Below are 22205 nucleotides of genomic sequence, written 5' to 3' on the forward strand. Positions count from 1 at the left end.
GAAACTGTGGACAGATATTAAAGTGATGAGGTAGATGAGATGACTTTCAGAGCTCTCTCATTTCCTACAGCATTCTAGGTCACAATCTCACTCAGATTTTATTTTCTAAATAATATACCATATTGACATGTTAAATCAGCAGTGATTAGTCAAACTGTTGCTTTAAATTGCCCTATTCCTCTTTTTCCAGTTTTAACAAAATTTTTAAAAAACAGTATTTAGAAGGAAAGCACACTAGAGTGAATATATAACGTAAAGAATCCCCTCATTAGTACTACTCCCACCTTAATCTAGTTTGAGAGTCCAAGTGTTTGTGTGGCAATTTTCATAAAATAGGGCAAATTGATATTTCCATTTTTATGTTGTATTCAAGTAGCAAATATTTATTAAGTACCTTCTTTGCAACCTAGGTGTTACCTCTATCAAATACTATTCTGTGTTAGAATATTTCAAGAGTTTTCCTCAGCCCAGTCAAGAAAATACTTGTCGTATATTCTAATGTTGCTGTTTTAGGACTTATTGTAAACAGAGAAAGAATTATACAATGTATTTGTTAGATTTAAAGAAAAATAACTCAATTTTAAGTGACAAAAAAATTTTAATTGTATCTAGCTAGAAATACAAGCATATATTGCACATAAATTTTATTACACAAATATCATTGGTACATGTACCTACATCAAACCAAAAAGTTTCTAAACAAACCAAAATTACTTAATGACTTAATGGTGAATAACAATACTATCCTAAACGTAGAGGGAGGCCACAGTTCACAACCCCTTCCCCCTACTTTTGGCACATCATCAATACACAAGACAAGATTGTCAAGTTAACATCAGATGTTCTCCCTGTTCTTCAATTGACATTGATTGCATACACTTTAGTAAATCTTCTTCCTTTTTTTCTTCATTCATGTATGATTCAGAATCATTTGTAGAAACTAAAGGAAAAAATAAGAATTTATAATGTCTGTTTTGGAAATAAGTTGTATTTCATCCTGAAAATAGAGATTTGTATATAAGAACAACCTTCAAAATGACCTACCTTATTAATAAGCCCTAGCAAAAACAAATTGCCTGCCATTTTCAAAACTTAATCACCTCCCTGCCTTCCCCCAAATCTCTTTTTAAAATAAAATAAGATACCCAGTACGGGCCGGCCCCGTGGCTTGGTGGTTAAGTGAGCGCGCTCCACTGCTGGCGACCCGGGTTCGGATCCCGGGCTCGCACCGACGCGCTGCTTCTCCAGCCATGCTGAGGCCGCATCCCACACACAGCAACTAGAAGGATGTGCAGCTATGACACACAACTATCTACTGGGGCTTTGGGGGGAAAAAATAAATAAATAAAATCTTTAAAAAAAAAAAAAAAAAAAAAAAAAAAAAAAAAAAAAAAAGATACCCAGTACTGTATTCCAGACAAGTTATTGTACAGCAAATTCTGTTACTAAGTCATATTTTCCCTTAAAAGCAATGCTTTTCAAAATCTTTTGTTTATGGAGGAGTTTTAGCTTCAGCATTCTCCATTTTCCTTAAGTTCCTTCTCATCTCTCTTCTCTTGGGGACGACAGGGACTTTCCCCCTATCTGGGGTTTCCCCCAGCTGTTCTTTGTGGAACCAGACTTACCTTTTCCCCTGCCGTTTCCCTCATTTCTTGGATAGGCATAGCATGGTATTTACAGCAGAGCTGAGTGGCGCTGTCACCCAGCAATGGGATGTGGGTTCAGAGGGCCTAACTTTCCTACTCGCTGTGGTACTAACTAGGAAATTATTTAACTTCCACTTGATCAATTCTGAGGAATATTTCTGACCATTTGGTCTTCTTTCTCTTTGCCTTTTTCATTTTGTGGTATTCTGTACTTGTGGTAGAAGGATCCTTTATGCTGATCCTTCCCAAGTCTGGATTTGTCTGAGTTGCTCCATAAAATTTTGATAATATCACCTGGTTGGCTTGCTTGCACTGGTTGGTTGAATATTAAACAAAATGGTATAGGTGATATAGCCCTTTGTAAACTAAGGCTATACAAAGTATGTTCATCCAAAAATGGCACTATCTCATAAAAGAAGTGCTGTGGCTTGAAAAAGTCATGTTTGTGGCTCTGGGTTTTGACATTCATTCTCTGTTAAGTCTTTGATGTTGATGTTATAAATATCTTTATTTAAAATTAGAAATACCTTGAACCTTACTCCTCTTAGCAGTGTGTTAAGTGAAAGCAGAAACTATATTTCATGTTTAGTTTTATTTGGAGCAGTAAAGCAAATCACATTCTAAATTTTTTAATGTCCTCTGTAATAGATGAAACTTGGGTTTAATATTCATTAAGCATAAGATCTTTTAAAATGCATATTTTTAAAATTCCACACTTACCTGATTGCATGAACAGTCTGCCTGGTTTTCTAAAAATCTTCAGCGACTTACATCTTGTTTTAGATGCATATCCACTTTTTAAACTATAAGAAAGAGAAGCATCTTAATTGGAACCAGCAAAGTGAACAGCTGCCTAATGCATGTGGAAGACCATACAAACTTTTTTTTTTTCCTTTTTTCTCTTTTTCTCCCCAAAGCCCCAGTAGATAGTTGTATGTCATAGTTGCACATCCTTCCAGTTGCTGTATGTGGGATACCGCCTCACATGGCCGGAGAAGCGGTGCGTCGGTGTGCACCCAGGATCCGAACCTGGGCGGCCAGTAGCGGAGCGCATGCACTTAACCGCTAAGCCATGAGGCCAGCAGCCAAATTCTTTTTTTTTTTTTTTAATTTATTTTTTCCCCCAAAGCCCCAGTAGATAGTTGTACGTCATAGCTGCACATGCTTCCAGCTGCTGCATGTGGAACAGGGCCTCAGCATGGCCGGAGAAGTGGTGTGTCGGTGCGCGCCCGGCATCCGAACCCGGGCCACCAGCAGCGGAGCGCACACACTTAACCGCCAAGCCACAGGCCCCCCCCCCCCCCCGGGCAAATTCTTTTTATTAAGCTGCCAGCATCCCGAAAGAGATCCTTTCAGCCCCTGAATTCTCCTGTGACTTATTAACCTTGATATGCAAAGCTAACTATTGTAGTGCAGGTTGGATAATCAGGCTTCTTAATCTCTTTTTTTCCTCTTTCCTTTTTTGTTTATAGTATTCCCCTGTGTAGAAGCAACCATATGCTTCTCCTTTTGGAAGTCTGTATTATTTTGATTTTGAGTGGGAATCATTGAAAGGGGCACTCTTCCATATCTCTAGCTGATCAAGAAATTTTTACAAATCCACAAAATATGTTCCAAAAGAAGTGGCATATCCCAGTCAGCTCAGTAAAGAGACCGTAAAGTAACATCCTTTTGTGCTTTTTATCCAGCCTATTCTGAATTTAGCAAAGTGAACATATTAGGGAACACAAGGTTTAATATCATTTAGCTACCCTTCAAATAAAATTGGAGGACATTTTCCTCCTTGTAAACAATAAGAAACAGACCCTTCTTTGTTTCTCACTGGTCGCCAAAGGGAATACTGTATGATCATTTCCGATGCAGATGCGGCTGCAACGTGAGAACGCCCTGAGTCCTCTCTGTCCAGTTGGTGTCGCCATGTAGTGCAGGGGTAGTGCTGCTTCTGTGCGTAACGAGAACTGAGGCGGCTCCTGTGATGAGTGAGGACACCTGTTGTACGAATCACCTCTGTTAGAAGACCTCATTTCTTATGAGAACTAGCGAGAGACTAACTGGAGGTGCACCTGCCTGGCTTTTGTGAGCTGCGCTGGATCACATGCATGTACTGCCTCTTCATTAACGTCCTCAGATAGTTTGCATTATAGATCTTAGCAATGCTGCACAGATAACGCTTCTGCCCTATGGTGAGGTCTCGATGCTAAAAGACAGAACAAGATTTATAGGCTGCATTGTATAACAGAGGTTGGCAATATTCCTTATCTGAAAGGATGAATGTTCAGGACAGTTGTAGGATCTGTTCATTTTACTTATGCAAATTCAACTGTGTTAATTTGGCCAAAAAGAGAAAGAAATGGCCATTTAAACAATACAAGTGATTCTGCTTGTCATTTCCACTCAAGTGATTCAGATGCCCAGTGAGGTTTGAGAACCACTGCCCTAGAAGAATAGGAAAGTATGAATCTGCTGTTCTGTCAGTGAGTCTTAGTTCCCATGTGTCTCTCAGTGGGTATGGGCATCTTGCCCTCTGAATATGATTTTTGAGGTATAATATGATACCTAAAAGCAACCCAATTACCCTACTTAGTTTTAACTAAAGAAACAGTCTTTTCTAGCCCCGTAAGAATAACTATTGGACAGACTGAGGGATCTGTTGGTCTCTGATATAAGTAATTTTGACTAAGATTTGTACTATGCTTGCTGATTTTAGAAGTTAACACTCACCTAAAATGCAAGACCCCGCTATACGTGCATAGGTATACACACACACAGGATTCACTCAACTGAATAGGTAGTAAATCCAGAGAAAATCCAAGATGCTGGTCAGGAAAATTTACCAGTTTGCACCAAGATTTAGTAACCCTAATTTGCATTGCTCTAGAGAGGATGCTTCAGGCAGCTATGATCTTTAGTGGGGCAGTACAGGTCAACAGTTGTAAAATGCTTATTGACATTTTCTTTACTTGCTTGCTTCTAATTTTGTAGTCCTTGAGTGAAATCTTTATGAGATTGGTTTCCATCTTTAGAATGGAACTCTCCCCAAGCATCTTATGCTTGGGGCATTGAGCTTTCTGAGTAAAAGTACGTTAGATCTGAAGTATCATAAAGCCCTGAAAGAACTCTTATGACAGGGAATCTATAATGATAAAATCCTTGCACTCATTCACTGAGTTTACCCAGCAGGTATTTACAGACTCCTAGACAATATGCTGGGTGTACTTTGTCTTCTGCAGTGCCTTACCCTCAAAGTAGCTTATCTTCAATAAAAACTTCAGTTCTGAATACAAAGAGTATTGGTATTTAAATAAAGTAGTGGTATTTAGTTAGCATACCTTAAGAAAGGACGCATCTATCATTGATTTAGGGATGTGAATTGTTTGAATTTGAGGAGTTTTCCATAACTCTTGCAGCTTGGCTATGTGTGAGTTCACTTTGTGTCCATCTTTGATTCTGTCTGTAGGCAAGGACATTATTATGTGAATTTCATGAGCAAAGATTAGTTCAGCAAATTATTAAGATCAATGTATTTACATGTGTCAGTGATTATGCTGGAGTAGTAGTATGAGTCAGACTGTTAAATTTGAATAGACTGTATGATAGGCCATTTGGTTTTAGAGCACACAAAAAGCTAAGGTATTTATAACTAATTTACTATACATATGTCATTATATATGGACTACATCATTTTGAACTCAGCTGAGATGCAAACTGTTGACAGTAACTTACTTTTTTAGTTTATTGTATGTCAGACCATACTAAACAGGAATATACATGTAGAATTTGCACTTTAAAGATTTACAACAATATTTTATCATTCATTTGACTTGAGTAATAGTTTTAAAATTCTACTCTGTATTAGACTCAAGAGAGAATAACACAAATGTTACCCCTTTAATGAGGCAGTGTTAAAATGAAGGGCTTTGCAGAAATTTATTAAAACTTATTTTTACATAATTTCAGTCACTTCATTGTTTTAAATACTGATGTGGGTAGATTAAAAGAATAGTCTTTTAATAAAAATAAAACTTGAGGGGCCTGCCAGTGGCGCAAGCAGTTAAGTGCACGTGCTCCGCTGTGGTGGCCCGAGGTTCGCTGGTTTGGATCCTGGGCGTGCACCAACGCCCCTCTTGGCAAGCCATGCTGTGGCAGCGTCCCATATAAAGTGGAGGAAGATGGGCACAGATGTTAGCCCAGGGCCAGTCTTCCTCAGCAAAAAAAAAAAAAAAAAAAAAGGAGGATTGGCAGATGTTGGCACAGGGCTGATATTCCTCACAAAAAATAAAAATAAAAAAAATAAAACTTGAGACATAGTCCCAGAAGAATGGAAACTAGTTTTCAGTTTCAGACATATTGAGACCACTAACTTAATTTAGGGTATAAAATTCACTAGCAGTTTGGGGAAAAACAATATCTGGCAAAATTTAATTGGGAAATAACTCTTTGTACACTCCTCTCCACACACCTACTCTTTCCAGGCAACTACTAATGTGCTTTCTATCACTACAGATTAGTTTTCATTTTCTTGAGTTTGATATAAAGGGAAACATACAGTATATATTCTGTTTTTGTCTGGCTTCTTTCACTCAACATAATTATTTTGAAATCCATTCTTGTGATATGTAACAATAGTTCATTCCTTTTTATTGTTGGGTTGTATTCCATTGCATGTATGTATAAACCACAATTTGATGATCCATCCACCTCTTGATGGACATTTGGGTTGTTTCCAGTTTTAGGCTAAATAAAGCTGGCAGAATAGATTTTAAGTTAAAAGTTTGTACCTAGTAAACTCAATTAAATAAACACAGTTTTGTTTCAATATTATTGATAACAAAGGCCACTATAATCTTACATATTAAACTTTAAATTTAGTGATTTCTTCAAGATTTCGGCAATGGTTAGTGCAGATAAGTAAGACTTATATTTGCATACTCAACATTTTGGATGGTTAGTGCAGATAAGTAAGAGTTATATTTGCGTACTGAAGGACTAACTAGTTTGCCAACAAATAGAAAATCATGTGGAAATTATGTTATTATGACCCTTAAAACATAATTTGGAATCGGTAATAATAAAATGAATACCATTTCAACATTATAAAAGTTTATTTTTTAAAATCCTTTTCAAGTGATAAATGTGGGTTAATTATCTAAGAATATAGCTTTTGTGTCCCTGCTAATCAGTATTTCTGAGATGTATATTATAGCCTAGACTAAAATTTAATTCCACAAAAGCTTGATAGCATTTCTTTACAGAAAATGAAACATTTAAAAATAATAGTTAAACTCAACAACAAACAACCCAATTGAAAAATGGGCAAAGGACTTGAATAGACTTGGATGTCTCCAAAGAAATACAAACGGCCAATGAGCACATGAAAAGACACTCACTATGGCTAATCAGCAGGAAAATGCAAATCAAAATCACAATGAGATACCACTTCATACCTATAAGGATGACTCTCATCAAAAAAACAGAAAACTAGTGTTGGCTAGGATATGGGGAAATTGGAACCCTGTGCATTACTGATGGGAATGTAAAATGGTGCAGCTGCTGTGGAAACAGTATGGCAGTTCCTCAAAAAATTAAACAGAATTGCAGTATGATCCAGCAATTCCATTTTAAAATGACCACATTATTTATATAAGCATATATATGTATTTTTATATATATGTACATACACTCACATATGTGTGTGTTTTTCCTAGGTAACTGTAAGGACTATAAATTTTCCAAGGAAAAGTAAAGTGAATCCAGGTTTATATATCATTGAATTGAAATTTCTCTCTCCTCCAAAATTAGTGAGAGGCCTTTGAGGGCCTGTCTGACTCTCTTAACTCCAGCAACTCTATCCTTTATTTCAAGTGAGAGGAAAATAGGAGCACTGAGAAATATTTTATATTCTTTGAAGTTGTTCAGTTTAGATTTTTTCCTTCAATCTGCATATAAACCCCAGGCTGTGCTCTGTGCTTTTCAACCAACATCAGTTATAAACACTGTTCTTTTCAGATTCATTGCTATTTTCAGATTCATTGCTATTTTGAAGTATTCTTTTTAAAATGCTTGATGTCAGATATCTTAACAGGAGAGAAAGAACCTGCTGGATTGTTCTTTGAAAATCTTAAAGAGTAAGTTCACCAAGGATGCTAATAAAGTCTATTTTAAAAACTCCATTGTGTAAGTAGTTATAGCTAAATTGGCTTCTCTGTACCATGTTATTTATAGGTATTATCTGCTTTATATGCTCTACTCACCAGTACCTTTGGAATTCTGGTAATAAGAATGTCCAGCTGATCTGTTAAAAAAAGGATTAAATAATATGTAATAATTGACAAGTTTATAAGCAGTAAAGAAAGTATTTTAAATGAAAAAAGGCAGTATTTCATATCCTTTTTACTTTTCATGTTTCCATCAGACAGAATGTCTTGCAAATTTTCTCTTTTAATTCTGGTTGTATCCTAGTGGCTCCAGGCTTTTTCAAAGTGAGTTAACTGAGATTTTTACTCTACTAGAAAGGATTAACTTTAAGCCAGATTTGGTCTTACTTTTATAGTCTCCTAATCTAATTCCTATGTTAAGCTCAATAAAGTAGTCTGGGCTTCTGTGCTATCCATGATATTTTTTTTGCTCTCTTTATTTTTAATAAAGTAACTTGGGTATGGAAAAGACTATCTTGTTCTTTATTGCATGTAATTAAAGTGTACTGGAACTGATAAGTTGGTCTGGAATGTCTCTAATTTTGTACAAGTTTTTCTTTTCTTTTCTCAACTTAAGACAAAACACCCTTCCCTCCCTCTTCTTTTAATTTATTCAATGACCCAAAGTTCATTGATCTCTCGACATACTGGGATCCAGCACTTCACCAAGCACCGTGATAAACAGAAAAGAAACACAAGACCCCATCCCATCTTTAAAAGTTCAATCCGCCAGATACATATCAGCAGGAGCCATGACTGTGGGCTGAATTTAGAGAGGAACACCTGGCAGCTCTAGATTTGGGGAATAACTGATGGAAGGGATGAGGAGGTAATGCCTTCAGCAACTAATCGTCTTCAGCATCCAGGAAATAATAGTGGACACCTGCTCAAAATGAAACGGATTTATGAAGGAAGGAATTTCTGTGGGAAGAAAATGTCAAGATCAAGGTGCCTCTAATATTCATAATCACTTGTCTTATTGGCGATTATGAATCCCGTTGACATAAAGGTGGCTAATGTCACATACAGGGAACTGATTTATTGACTTGGAAGCCCTCGGTTGAGCCGGAGGAATCTGTCCCCGTTGTCCCCCTACCCGCCTTTATGCAGAGATCCTGTGGCAAGACGGCAATTTTTCCAGTAGGTTTCGCAGCGCCCCCTCGAGGCAGAAAGACGTACGCAGGCGATTGTCGCAGTCCCTGCATTTAGTCATTGCACCAAACCCTCCTCCTAAGCTTCCCTCAGAAGCCCTTCCCCTAAACAGTGAGTCGGCTTCCATATTTCCCATCCCAGCCACCAAAAAGGTTCTCTCCTCCTCTCACTTCCGTGCACTGGGGAGCCAGCTCCCACTCCCTCCTCTACAGGGGGATCTCGACCCTGGGCTGGTCGCCGTCCTCCCTAACCCCTCAGGGCCCCGCAGTCTCACCCGCCGCCGCCACCCACGGTCCTGGCCACTGCGGGCGGCTCTGCGGAAGAGCTGCACTCCGTCCAGTCGGACACCGCACCCTGGCCGGGCATCTCCTCCCGGGTGCCAGGCCCGCGAGCTGTGTGCGGGAGCAGCTTTCCCCTTTCCCCTCCCCCGTCAGCACGCGTGCGTCAGGCCGGGCGATATTGGGGGTGAGACGCGGATGCCGGATTCGAGCCCCTTCCGATGCGGTCCGGACACTGCCCGAATAGCTTCGGGAGAGCGGGGAGGGCAGATCCACGATCTTGGAGTTAAATTGGGGGAGGGGCGGGGGTTCTTTAGTTGATTGCGCGTTTGCACGTTTGCATCTTTTTGTGGAAGGGACGTGTCACGAGAAGGAAATATACATGCCCTGTAAAACAAGAAGTGACTTCCACCTCAGTATTTCAGACCCTCAGCAAATTTGCAAACCTCGAGTTCCATCATATAGGTCAAACGTCAGTACGCAAACCAAGGTCGAAAGCACCCGGCGCAGGGATGCTAAGTGTTGTCGGTTATCCGTTATCACCAAGGCAACCCGGCTCCGCCTGTATCCCAACTGCAGATTTCCGCCAGCTACTTCTGCGCACGCGCAAACACTCCCCCCTCTGCCGGACGGCGAGTTTCACATGGAATTTGGCCTTCGGGACGCGCCGTAATCAGAGGTGTGGCGGAACAGAAGACGCAAAAGGAACTTGGATTGCGATTGGTTCGCACGTCGTGTTCCCGGAACTCAGTGGGCGCCGCGCGAAGGCTGGAGGGAGCGTGGTGGTCAGACTGTTGGTGCTGTGGGCCGGGAGGCGCCGGCAACCGCGGAAGCCGGCATGCCTCGATATGCGCAGCTGGTCATGGGTCCCGCGGGCAGCGGGAAGGTGAGGATTTGGCGGGAGAAGGAGAGAAAAGTCGGAGTTCGCGGGGGGCAAGGAGGTTCGGGTCGTGAGGGAGGGACCGGCGGGTGTGTGTACTGGGGACCCTGAGATCCTGAGCAGGCCGCCTCTGCAGCCTGGGCTTCAGTGTCCTTGTTGTTGTTTTGAAAAGAGACTAATGATAGTTGCTAATATTGTGTACTTATGCCCCAGATAGTGCGGTAAACGTCTCATTTATTTCCACAACAACTCAGTGAGATAAGTCTTATTCCCATTTTACAGATAAGGAAAATGAGACATATAAAAGTTAAGTTCTTTGTCCAAGATCACACAGCTAGTAAGGGACGGCTGGAATTTGAATCTGGTTTTATCTACCTCCAGAATCTGGCCCTGTCTCCCTCCCAAGAGGTTCAAGTGGCATCTCGTTAATCACTGTTTCTCAGACCTTGAGACATGGACTTCTGGTATTTGAGGCGATTTTAGGAGGTACATGGGCCTGACATTAATGAGCATTGAATCATACATTGAGAAAGTTGCTCCCTTTTTAATTTTCTTTCAGTTTGCATTGAGGTAAAATTGTCAGTTTGATGTTAGTGTATCTTTTTTTTTTTTTAAGATTTTAATTATTTATTTTTACCCCCCCCCCAAAGCCCCAGTAGATAGTTGTATGTCATAGCTGCACATCCTTCTAGTTGCTGTATGTGGGACCCCGCCTCAGCGTGGCCGGAGAAGCGGTGCGTCGGGGCGCGAACCCCGGGCCGTCAGCAGCAGAGCGCGCGCACTTAACCACTAAGCCACGGGGCTCTCCCTTATGTTAGTGTATCTTTAACACTTCTTTAATCCCCAAGTGTTTTCAGAGAGCAGATCTTAGACTCAGCTTTTGACAGGCAATTGTATTTAGCTTGAATGAAAAGAGTTATAAAGTTGTATTTAATTTTATGGTTACCTTCATGTTATGATAAATATAACTGGTTTTCTGTTTATGATAGACATACAGTTTTTTCTTGTAAACAAATATTAAGGGAATAATATTAGGGACATTCAAATATGGTAGAGAAAGGGCCGGCCCCGTGGCTTGGTGGTTAAGTGCGCGCCCTCCGATGCTGGTGGCCCGGGTTCGGATCCTGGGCGCGCACCGAGGCACCACTTCTCCGTCCATCCTGAGGCCGAGTCCCGCATACAACAACTAGAAGGATGTGCAGCTATGACATACAACTATCTACTGGGGCTTTGGGGGGAAAAATAAATAAATAAAATCTTTAAAAAAAAAAAAAAATATGGTAGAAATGGTGAACATATTGGTCAAATAACAGGAGTGTGGGAAACACCCGAGTCTGTGGAGGTGTTGTGTGGCTTAAATCTTTAAATTAACACATCGTTCTGAGGTTTGTCCTCAGTCTGGGTGTAGGAGTTATACATGTGACTATGATATGGCCCTTGCCTACCCAGACCTATAGTCTATCTGGGAATACAGATAAGTGACTTGTCAATTAACATACAGTGTGATGCATGGAGAGGGCCTCCTAGGCAGAGAGAAGAGTATGTGTAAAGTCACTGAGGAGAAAGTGTGATAGAGGTTATTTCTATATTCTGGACTGCTTTTTGGACTGATTGTGTTAGGTATCTTTCTATAAATTTTTGGTGCTTACGATCAGAAATACTCATTGAGCATGTTCTTTGTGCCAAGCACTGTTCTAGGCCGTTGGGGATTGTGTTATTGAATAAAACACACACACGCAAATCTCTGCCCTTATGGAGTTTATATTCAAACATATTAAGTCAGTCGATTATAAATCATTATCAAGCATTTATTATGTATCAGGTACTGTGCTAGTTAGTCCCTGGACTTATAAAACTGCGTAAGACACATCCCAGCCTTTATTTATTTATTTTTTTTAATTTTTATTTATTTATTTTTTCCCCCAAAGCCCCAGTAGATAGTTGTATGTCATAGCTGCACATCCTTCTAGTTGCTGTATGTGGGACGCGGCCCCAGCATGGCCGGAGAAGCGGTGCCTCGGTGCGAGCCCGGGATCCGAACCGTGGGCCGCCAGCAGCAGAGCACGAGCACTTAACCGCTAAGCCACAGGGCCGGCCCGACACACCCCAGCCTTTAAGTAGAGGTTGGGAGAGACAGACAAGTAGCCTAGAGATTTTTAACGTAGTGTGGTAATGACTACATGAGGGATAAAGAATTCTGTAAACCAAAAGTTACAAATTGATGGCCCACCTCCATGCTATTTATTGACGTCAATGTTCTCTCATCATGGAATGCTCTTCCCCTGGTTTAGCTAGCGCATTCCCATCCCTTGGCTCAAATATCCTCTCCTCAGAGAAATCGTCTCTGACCACCCTACCTAAAGCCTTGTTTGGACTGTTCACGTCCTAGTGGAGACACTATGTGTTAGTTGCTGCACTGTGTAACCAGAAATGCTCCCTTTAAATTCCGCTCGTTGCACGTTAGAGCAGTAAGGAGTCTTAGTGATCATGGAGGTCATCCTGGTTAGAGATGAGAAAATCGAGGGGCAGAGTGGAGAAGCAGCTTCTCCCAAATTACCCTTGAGTCCAAGCCAGTTCTGCAGCCCAGTCAGGTGTCCTGATTCCCAGCACAATGCCTTTGCCCTTTTCAGACAGCTTTTTAGTCGATGAACGCATAATTTTGGCCTGAGTAGACACTGCCCAGGGGGTGTAGAGAGTCCTTCTGAGGGTGCAGGCAGTAGCACTGCACTGCGTGTTGCTCTGACTCCTCATGCCTTGTGACATTGCAGAGCACCTACTGTGCCACCATGGTCCAGCACTGTGAAGCCCTCAATCGGTCTGTCCAGGTTGTGAACCTAGATCCTGCAGCAGAACACTTCAACTACCCCGTGATGGCTGGTGAGTTCTGAGCAGAGCCTTCATCCTCCTTCAGGAAAAATAAGGGTCTGGGGACGCAGAGAGTGCTGGCTGCTCAGCACAGAAGCTAAAAATCAATTATTACAGTCTGGTCCCCTGTTTTCATGGTGAACAGCATGAGGCTGGGTATCATTTGGTGACATCCACTCGTGATGATGTATGTGTCAGTATCCTTTCTTGGTCTTTGATGTAAGAATTAAAAGTGAGTAGACTCCTCCCTCACCACCCTTCCCTTCTGTGCCTTTCAGGCTTAGTCCTGCTGTGGTGAATCGGGTATACTGCTGATCATACTATTAGTGAGCAGCCTAAGTGTTTTGCTTTTTTAAATTCTTTTAATGTATTCATTCACATGTCTGTCGAACACTTACTTTATGCCGGACACCAGGGTTATAGCAGAGAACAAGACAGATACTATCCCTGCCTTCACAGACCTTTTAGCAGGGGAGATAAGCAATAAGCAAAATGATAAACCTATTACAGATTGGGATAAGGACTGCAAATAATCTGATGAGAAGGAATAACTGGGGGAGGTTGATTTACGTGGGTTAGTCAGGGACACTGTCTCTGAGGAGGGGATATTTGGGCTTAGACCTGAAGATGGTAATGTACTCACCAAGCTAAGGAAAGACTTTCCAAGATGAGGGAACATTAAGGTCAATAAATAGCCAAGAGATGGGAAAAGGTTTGGTATATTCCAGAAAAAGCAAAGATGTTGATGAGCAGGGGCATAAGGAGTGACGTAAAGAAGAGGGTAGGAGCTGGTAGGATATGAGAAGTTTGGATTTTATCCTGTTTTCTTAGTCTCTTCAGGCTGCTATAACAAAATACCACAGTGGCTTATAAACAACAGAAATGTATTTCTCTTCGTTCTGGAGGCTGGAAGTCTAAGATCAGGGTGCCAGGATGGTCGGGTTCTGGTGAAGGCCCTCTTCCGGGTTCAGACTGCCAGTTTCTTGCTATGTCCTCATGTGATGGAAAGGAGTGTGGGATCTCTCTGGAGCCTCTTTTATAAGAGCACAAATCCCATGCATGAGGGCTTCACCTTCATGACCCAATCACTTCCCAAAGGCCCCCACCTAATATCATCACTGTGGGCATTAGGTTTTCAAAATATGAATTTTGGGGGACACACACATTCCATCTATAGCACGTGTCAACAGTGGAATGCCATTAGAGGGTTTTAAGCAGGGCAGAGGATTGACAGTTATGTTTTTAAAAATAACTGTGGCTCTCAGATGAAAAATGGACTCTAAAGGGTCAAGAGTAGAAGCAGGGACCAGCAGCATGGCTGTTGTAGTTGTCTAGATGGCCTGGACAAGGGTAGTCGTGGTGGAGAAGTAAGGAAGCAGACAGATTCAGTATATATTTTGCATGTAGAATTAGCAGCATTTTGTGGGAGATTGAACCAGAAGGTTGTAGGAAAGGGAGGAATCAAGGGTGACTCTTAGGTTTCTGACTTGAGCTGTTGAGTGCATGACATCCTTTACTGAGGAGGAAAACAAGTCAGTTTAGGTGTGGGGCAGTTGTCTTTGCACTTGAGATGTCCGGTAGATATCTAAGAGGTGATATCAAGGAGGCAATTGGAGATAATAGTCTGGGATTCAGGGATGAGGTCTGGCCTGGAGATAGACATTTGAAGGTCAGCAGCATATAGATAAACGTTAAGCTACAGGACTGGATGAGAGCATGTTGGGAGGGAGTATGGTTAGAGAAAAGGACCCAAGACCAAGCCTTGAAGTCATCTAGGCTTCAGAGGTCTGGTAGAGGATGTGGAGTCCATAAGGTAGGAGTAAAGTCAGGAGAATGAATCGTCACAGAAGCCAGGAGGAGAGAATGTTTCAAGAAAGAGCTGGTGGTTGGTTATGTCAGATGCAGCTGGAAAGTTGTGTAAGATGAGGCCAGAGGAGTGGCTGTTAGATGTGGGGACATGGAGTGGAATCGCTGCACTGATGATTTCAGTGGGGTGGCAGGGATGATAGCAGATGGGAGTGGTTTTGAAGAGTGAACTGGAGGTGATGCAGTGTAGGCGCTAAGAGGAGGCAACTTGCTGAGGAAGTTTTGCTGTGAAAGAGAGCGGAGAAATAGAATGATAACTGGAGGTGGGTGTGAGGGTCAAGGGAGGTTTTGGTTTAAGATTAGAGATGGTACCTAGAAGGGACTTGAGTGCTGAAGAAAAGGATCTAGTAGAAAAAACGAAATTAAAGATGCCAGAGAGTGAGAGTAACTGCAGGAGTGACTGCAAGAATGAGAAAGGATGGGGCTCCCAACACAGGGAGGGGTTTGCCTTTGCTAGGGGTGGGGTGCTTCTTCCGTTGTAACAGGAGGGAAGGCAGGGCGGGAGGCACCGTGGAATACTGGTGGTGGGAATGTGGGAAGTTCTCTTTTGTTGGCTTCCGATTTCTGTTAATGGCCTGTGTGGTCATCAGCTGAGAGTGGCTGGAAGTGAGTGGGGTGGGGTGGGGAGGTAGGTTGAAGAGAGAGGAGGAGAGATGAAATAGTCATCTTCCTGGAGGAAAAAGGCATTGCACTGCTGAGGAATCGTTTGATTGCACCCAACAGAAAGCACTAAAGCCAGCTTCTGTAAGAGGAGGATTTATTAGAAGGAATCAGGGGACCTCTTACAAAACCCAAGAACAAAGCTTTATGAGAGACTAGAGCCCAAAACAAGAAAAATAACAGGAATCAAGGCCAGCTTTCTGTCTGTCGCGGTCTTTTTCTCTCTCTTACAGACCACCTTTCTCAGCTTCAGGATGCACGTGGCCCAACAAGGTCCCTCCAACCCCAGGTTCACACTGCTTTCTGGTCCAATGTCTTACTGACTGACTAGTGTCCTTGAGTCATCCTTTTAGAAGACCAATTTTATTGTCCCGGCTTGGGTCGGATGTTTATCCCTGGGAAAGTGCATAGGAAGATGTTATCCATATAAACGTGGCTATGAGTGAGGCACAGTCCTCTGTGAATGGAGATTGTAGGTGTGAGCACAAAAATAAACACCTGTGGCAGAAAGTTATAAATACTGATTTCCAAAAATTAGTAATAGAAGAGAACCATACATATACCAGAATTTTTTAAGCCCCTGCTATAGGTGATTTAGCCACATTATCTCATATAGTCCTCACCCTTCTACCTGAGGATATATGATTTCCTCCCCATCTTATAAATAAGGAAAGTGAGGCACAGGGAGGTTAAGTAGCGTCCCTGGGGTCGTGTTAAAGAAACAGTAATTGGTTTTCTTGATTTGGTTTTGTTTTACGTTTTAGAATAGGTAGTGTATGTTCACATGGTTCAAAATGCAAAAGGTACAGAAGAATAAGTATGCAGGAAAATATCTCCCTCCCAGCTCCGTGTCCAGGTAATCGGCTCCCCTCCCTGGAGGCAGCCAGTGTTGCCAGTTTCTGGGGTGTCTTTCCATAGAAAGTCTATGCATATAAAGTCAAATATATATATTATTATATATATATATGAATCTTTGTCTCTTTTTTTTTTTAATGCAAATGATGGCATTCTTACACAGAGTTCTGCACCTTGTGCTTTTCACTTAACAGTATACCTGGGAGGTTTTATCATCTCAGTGCTTAAAGAGCTTCTCCTTTTTATCACTGCATAGATTCCATTGTCTGTACAATAATTTATTTAATTAGTTCCAGTGGACACTGCTGCAGTGAATAACTATGTACAGAAATTTTCATAATGTGAGTTTTTACATAATTGTTTATTATCTCTAGTGAGGATAACAGTTTTCGAATGGACAGTCTTATATTCTGGGCCCTGTCTATCCTTTTCAGACATCCGGGAACTGATCGAGGTGGATGATGTAATGGAGGACGATTCTCTGCGGTTTGGTCCCAATGGAGGATTAGTATTTTGCATGGAGTACTTTGCCAATAATTTTGACTGGCTAGAGAACTGTCTTGGCCATGTAGAGGATGACTACATCCTTTTTGACTGTCCAGGTAAGTCAGCAATTTGAATGTGTCATTTTCCTTGAGGTCATGCTAGTTCTGTCCTCAGTGAGAGAGAGTGGAGTGAGCATTTGTATCTCTAAACTATACTGCAGTAAGGTACAAAAGCCACCAAAAGTTGGCTCTAATTCATTCATTAAGTTTAGTGGGTGCTTAACTTTGTTCACTGGGAATACCATAGAGAGCCAAGTAGCCATGGTCTCTGCCCTCATGGAGCTCACAGTCAAGTGGGAGTGCTAGCCAGTATAAACAAAAATCGCCCAAATGATTATTTCATGTTCATTTGTGACAGGTGCCCCACAGGAGCAGCACAGACCCTCACGTAGCAGGGAGGTTAGGGGAGGCTTCGGGTCCAGTGGCCTGTAAGCTGGGCCGTAGGGTGAAGGTGAGGGAGACTGTGGTCCTGGCAGAGGGCACAACATGCTGTAGGCCTCGAGGCAGGAAGGAATGAGGTGGGTTTAAGGCACCAAAAAGCCGATGTGGCTGGAGCACAGTAAACAGAGGGACGTGTCGTGAGGTGAGTCTGATAGGGGCCAGACACACAACTTCTTAAGCCAAATTGTGAATTTTAAACTTGAGTGTAACCTAGCTTTGACCATTTGTGGCTCTCACTTTTTTTTCTCTTGCTTTTAATTGAACATACGTAACACCCACAGAAAAGTGCAGATGTCCTAAGTGTAGACCTTGATGAATATTCCCAAACTGCATTCACCTTTGTAGCACTCACTTTTGATCAGCGAAAACCTCATTTTCTACATAAAACTGAACAGTTTCCTTGGGATTCCCCTGGTGGCAGTACCTTAGGTTTTATGATTGCTTCAGGACAGTGTAAGATCTGTTAAAAATTCAATAGTGTAAGACCAGCCGTGTGTGTGTGTGTGTGTGTGTGTGTGTGTGTGTGTGTGTGTAAAAATTCAATAGTGTAAGACCAGCCGTGTGTGTGTGTGTGTGTGTCTGTGTGTGTGTGTGTGTGTGTGTGTGTGTGTGTGTGTGTGTAGCCAATCCTCAGCCAATCCTCCTCTTTTTGCTGAGGAAGACTGGCCCTGGGCTAACATCTGTGCTGAGGAAGACTGGCCCTGGGGCCCATCTTACTCCACTCGCCACAGCGTGGCCTGACAAGCGGTGCGTCGGTGCGCGCCCGGGATCTGAACCCCAGGCTGCCGAAGCGGAGAGTGCGCACTTAACCGCTACGCCACCGGGCCGGCCCCTACCTTCATTTTTGAACCATCTTATGGGAAAATTTGTTTCCTGTAATTTGATGATTTAACCTGTTTCCTGATTGTAATAGTCTTGTAATATTCTTCATGTAGGTCAGATTGAGTTGTACACCCACCTGCCCGTGATGAAACAGCTGGTCCAGCAGCTAGAACAGTGGGAGTTCCGAGTCTGTGGAGTTTTTCTTGTTGATTCTCAGTTCATGGTGGAGTCGTTCAAGGTTTGAGGATAAATCTCTTGTCAGTTTTTCAGTCATGGGTACAAACAGATGGTAGTCCCCTTTAATTATTGTGTGATTCTGGACATTTCCAGAGTTATTTAGTATCCTTTATTATTAAATTATTTTTAACTCAAAAATGGTAAATTATGATATCCTGTAGATTTGGGGGAAGTGTTTACCGAGAAAAATGAGGCAGATGCATGTTTTATAAGTCTATTTTTAATTTTATGAGGACCTTTTGTCTAGTTAATGAACTATCTAAAACAAGTTTTATTTCTCATTAATAACTCTTAAGGAATATTTGATAGGAAGTGAGGTTAAAGATATTGTCTAGGGCCAGCCCCGTAGCTTAGCGGTTAAGTGTGCACGCGCTCCGCTACTGGCGGCCCGGGTTGGGATCCCGGGCGCGCACCGACACACTGCTTCTCCGGCCATGCTGAGGCCGCGTCCCACATACAGCAACTAGCAGGATGTGCAACTATGACATACAACTAACTACTGGGGCTTTGGGGGGCAAAAAAAAAAGGAGGAGGATTGGCAATAGATGTTAGCTCAGAGCCGGTCTTCCTCAGCAAAAAGAGGAGGATTAGCATAGATGTTAGCTCAGGGCTGATCTTCCTCACAAAAAAAAAAAAAAAAGGTATTGTCTAAATTGAGATTTGTGACCACCGTAGATTAAATCTACCTCTTCCTTCCTTATCCTCACCTTTGGAAATCATGAGACAACCATCTGATGAGTGGCCTGTCTTTTCTTCAGGATTAACATTTTTTTTAGTTAGGCCAGTTTTGTCCCAGTGAGAGCAGAAGCCTCTCTTTTATGTGGGGACCAGGGAGCTTTGTTGGCAACAGTTGATTTATCTTCTCTTTTCTGTTTCCTCCTTCAGTTTATTTCTGGCATCTTGGCAGCCCTGAGTGCTATGATCTCTCTAGAAATTCCACAAGTTAACATCATGACGAAAATGGATCTGCTGAGTAAGAAAGCAAAAAAGGAAATAGAGAAGTGAGTTCTTCTTTTGTTATCATCAGATCTCAACTACAGGGATGTGAGGTTCTGTCAGTCTATAAATCTAATTTCTTGATTATTCTTCCTTTTATTCATCTCATTTTTAAAGGTTTCTGGATCCAGATATGTATTCTTTATTAGAAGATTCTACAAGTGACTTAAGAAGCAAAAAATTCAAAAAATTGACTAAAGCTGTATGTGGACTGGTAAGCTTTTTAAGTTTTTCTTTTTTTAAAAGACCTGGTCAGGTTGGAAAAGCACAATCCAGTCCTATTTCCTTGCAAAGGAGAGGAGGATGGTGGTAGGCTGGGGGCTGGCTGGTCAGTAGTTTAATTTAGAAGTAGTTAATTTAGAAGTAGTTATTGGCAGTAGCTAATAAATTAACTGACATGTCTCTTATTCCAAGCCATTTTGAGAATTCAGAACTATCTGTGCCCTTTTAAAGTATCCAGTGGTTATTGAATACCTAGAAATTATTTCACAGATATTATATATATGTGTATTATATTATCATAGATAAATACCTATGAAACAATGTCTAGTTATGTAATAAGTTAAAGAATGTTCTAGTAGGTCGGAGATCAGAAAAATCAAGGATGATTTGCTGTTATTCTGTCTCTATCTACCCCTCCTCCCCCTTCCCTCCCACAGAAATGTTTTTAATCAGAAGTATAAATGGTTATAAACTCAACTATAGGTTGAAAATTAAATATTTTGTACAACTTCAGAATGACCCTTTCTGAAATCCCCAACTTGTAGATTGATGACTACAGCATGGTTCGATTTTTGCCTTACGATCAGTCAGATGAAGAAAGCATGAACATTGTATTACAGCATATTGATTTTGCCATTCAGTATGGAGAAGACTTAGAATTCAGAGAACCAAAGGTAATTTTTGATTATTGGCTTTCGGTAAAAATGTTTGCCAGCGCTCACTGGCCTCCTGCATAATCCCAGCAACTCTTTAAATTAATTTTTGTCTTAGTGGCAGCAGTAACCTTGGCTTTTCTGGGTGATCTCTGAAATTGACACCTGGGCTCAACAAGCAGTGTCAGTTGTACCCTACCTGTTATCAAGGCAATATCATTGAGTTTTCTTTGTCCTCACAGCTCGGGGGTGTGTGCAAAGAGGAAGTGAAATCCAGTTGAACTTGGGCTGCCTTCACATATGTCAGTGGAAAGACCAGGGATAGTTGTCAGTAGGGCGCTGTCACAGCAGATTAGCTGAGAATTGGCGTGAGTGTAAACTCAAGTAAGATACGCTTCTAATGAGATGTAGCGCTTGAGTTTACCACATATCTGGAAAAATACTGTCAGTCATGCCTTTTGTCACTATAGACGACACGTGGAACTGCTGCTGGGCGTTAGCTCCTGGTAGAGCATGACCTGGAAAATGTCAGCACACACTTGGTCTAACTGAGGGGAAATGATATATTTTCTATTTTGTGTTTCCTTTGTGTCAGGAACATGAAGATGAGTCTTCTTCTATGTTTGATGAATATTTTCAAGAACACCAGAATGAATGAAGAGTTTATTAAAAGTGACTATATATATATGAAGAGCTTGTGACTGAACCAGCAGAATATTCTTGTCTTCAAAGGATGCAATACTAGAAAGCTGCTTATTTTAATGAAAAAAATAATACTTGGCTTTTTATCAGCAGCATGCCTGAATCAAGTTCTGAGTTATTCTGAAACTCCTGCTGTTTAACAGCAGCAATTTAGATTTTAAAAGTCGAAATTGAAATGAATGCACATAGATTTGTATATAATATAAATTAGTCCCTGTGGTACAGTTAAGACCACTCTACCTTTATTTTTATCATTTGTTATTTTTGAAGGTTTTTTGGAGGGGCAGAAGTTATTGTAACAAATATACATATGTGTGTCCAAAGGAAAAAATCTGGAAGAATATAGATAAGATCATTGCTTATCTGTATCTTCCAGTTTCCTACATTGAAAATGTATTATTTGTATAATTAAGAACTGAAAAGTAACTATGTTTTAAGATATAAATGTATATAAATAAAAGAAATAGAAAGATAGCACTAACTTTTCATTACACTCTTGTTTTCCAGTCAGAATTTGAAATACTCAGCCAGGACAAATTTTTGAATGAGTCAATTTCCCCAAGCGTCAAAATGTAGGCAGTGATTTCTTTTAAAATGTGGTTTGTAGTCTCTGAGCATTTAAACATTTGTACTTTCCTTGAATAATAACAGATGCACACAAAAATATAAAAGATGTAATTTTTTCTTTTTAACTTCCTGCACATTGAATTGTTTATTTTCAGTATTTCTGAGTTCATTTGGGTTGGGTGGAAAGCATGAGGAATGACTGGTCAATCAACAGGTATTTCTCTAGCACCCACTGTAGGCCAGGGCCTACTAAAGCAAAGCGGAATCTCATTTATCGAGTTCTGCCAGGCATTGTGCTAAGAAGTGTTTTACATAATCTGGTTCATTTAATCCTCATAGCAGGCCCAGGCTCCATTACTCATTTGGCACTGGATCTTCCAGCTGATACAAATTAATCCCTTATAGAAAACCTGCAACTCAGGTTAAATTTTTAATCATTCTTGGGCCTAGATAGCAGAAGTACACCTGCAGTGTCACATTGGATCCATTTTAATCAAAGGCAAAATTGTGAGGAGTCATAGCTATCAGGGGTAACTTGTGCCTGGGAGCCCAGGCTAGGGGCAAGAGTCAGGTATTTGCACCATGGTGCCTTAATGTGAGTCCTCTCACAGGGGCAATCGGGAG

At 41.3% G+C, this 22205-nt stretch overlaps 2 protein-coding genes across 3 annotated transcripts; one reads left to right on the forward strand and one right to left on the reverse strand.

The window, feature by feature from the left end:
- Nucleotides 1–584: 584 nt before the first annotated feature.
- On the reverse strand, nt 585–9421 carry FAM216A (family with sequence similarity 216 member A). 2 transcript variants are annotated; one of them, XM_087423324.1, is made up of 7 exons: nt 9267–9421; nt 7904–7938; nt 4976–5097; nt 3714–3843; nt 3452–3635; nt 2367–2449; nt 585–940 (listed from the first exon to the last, which is right to left on the reverse strand). In XM_087423324.1, exons 1-7 carry the CDS (start codon nt 9356–9358, stop codon nt 825–827), a joined length of 762 nt encoding a protein of 253 aa, XP_087279450.1. In that variant the 5' UTR covers nt 9359–9421; the 3' UTR covers nt 585–824. The 2 variants fall into 2 exon arrangements, with proteins under 2 accessions (XP_087279450.1, XP_004430042.1); XM_004429985.3 differs by having other exon boundaries at nt 7898–7938.
- Nucleotides 9422–10014: 593 nt separating this feature from the next.
- On the forward strand, nt 10015–21706 carry GPN3 (GPN-loop GTPase 3). Its single transcript, XM_014787119.2, has 8 exons — nt 10015–10156; nt 12919–13027; nt 16831–16998; nt 18318–18442; nt 19327–19442; nt 19555–19651; nt 20205–20333; nt 20908–21706. The coding sequence occupies exons 1-8, from the start codon at nt 10109–10111 to the stop codon at nt 20968–20970; spliced, it is 855 nt and encodes a 284-aa protein (XP_014642605.1). The 5' UTR covers nt 10015–10108; the 3' UTR covers nt 20971–21706.
- Nucleotides 21707–22205: the final 499 nt, after the last annotated feature.

The sequence above is a fragment of the Ceratotherium simum genome, chromosome 35 (assembly GCF_057802395.1).
Source record: "Ceratotherium simum simum isolate JZ-2026a chromosome 35, ASM5780239v1, whole genome shotgun sequence".
Classification (NCBI taxonomy): domain Eukaryota; kingdom Metazoa; phylum Chordata; class Mammalia; order Perissodactyla; family Rhinocerotidae; genus Ceratotherium; species Ceratotherium simum.

Bases quoted from the DNA above. Each gene is read 5' to 3' on its own strand.
- FAM216A (XM_004429985.3), bottom strand. From the start codon at position 9,358: ATGCCCGGCCAGGGTGCGGTGTCCGACTGGACGGAGTGCAGCTCTTCC. The intron at 7,939-9,266 runs GTGAGACTGCGG...TTTTTTTAACAG, and splicing joins ACCGTGGGTGGCGGCGGCGG to ATCAGCTGGACATTCTTATT. The intron at 3,844-4,975 runs GTATGCTAACTA...TCTGTCTTTTAG, and splicing joins TAGATGCGTCCTTTCTTAAG to CATCGAGACCTCACCATAGG.
- GPN3 (XM_014787119.2), top strand. From the start codon at position 10,109: ATGCCTCGATATGCGCAGCTGGTCATGGGTCCCGCGGGCAGCGGGAAG. The intron at 16,999-18,317 runs GTAAGTCAGCAA...TTCTTCATGTAG, and splicing joins CATCCTTTTTGACTGTCCAG to GTCAGATTGAGTTGTACACC. The intron at 19,443-19,554 runs GTGAGTTCTTCT...TCATTTTTAAAG, and splicing joins GCAAAAAAGGAAATAGAGAA to GTTTCTGGATCCAGATATGT.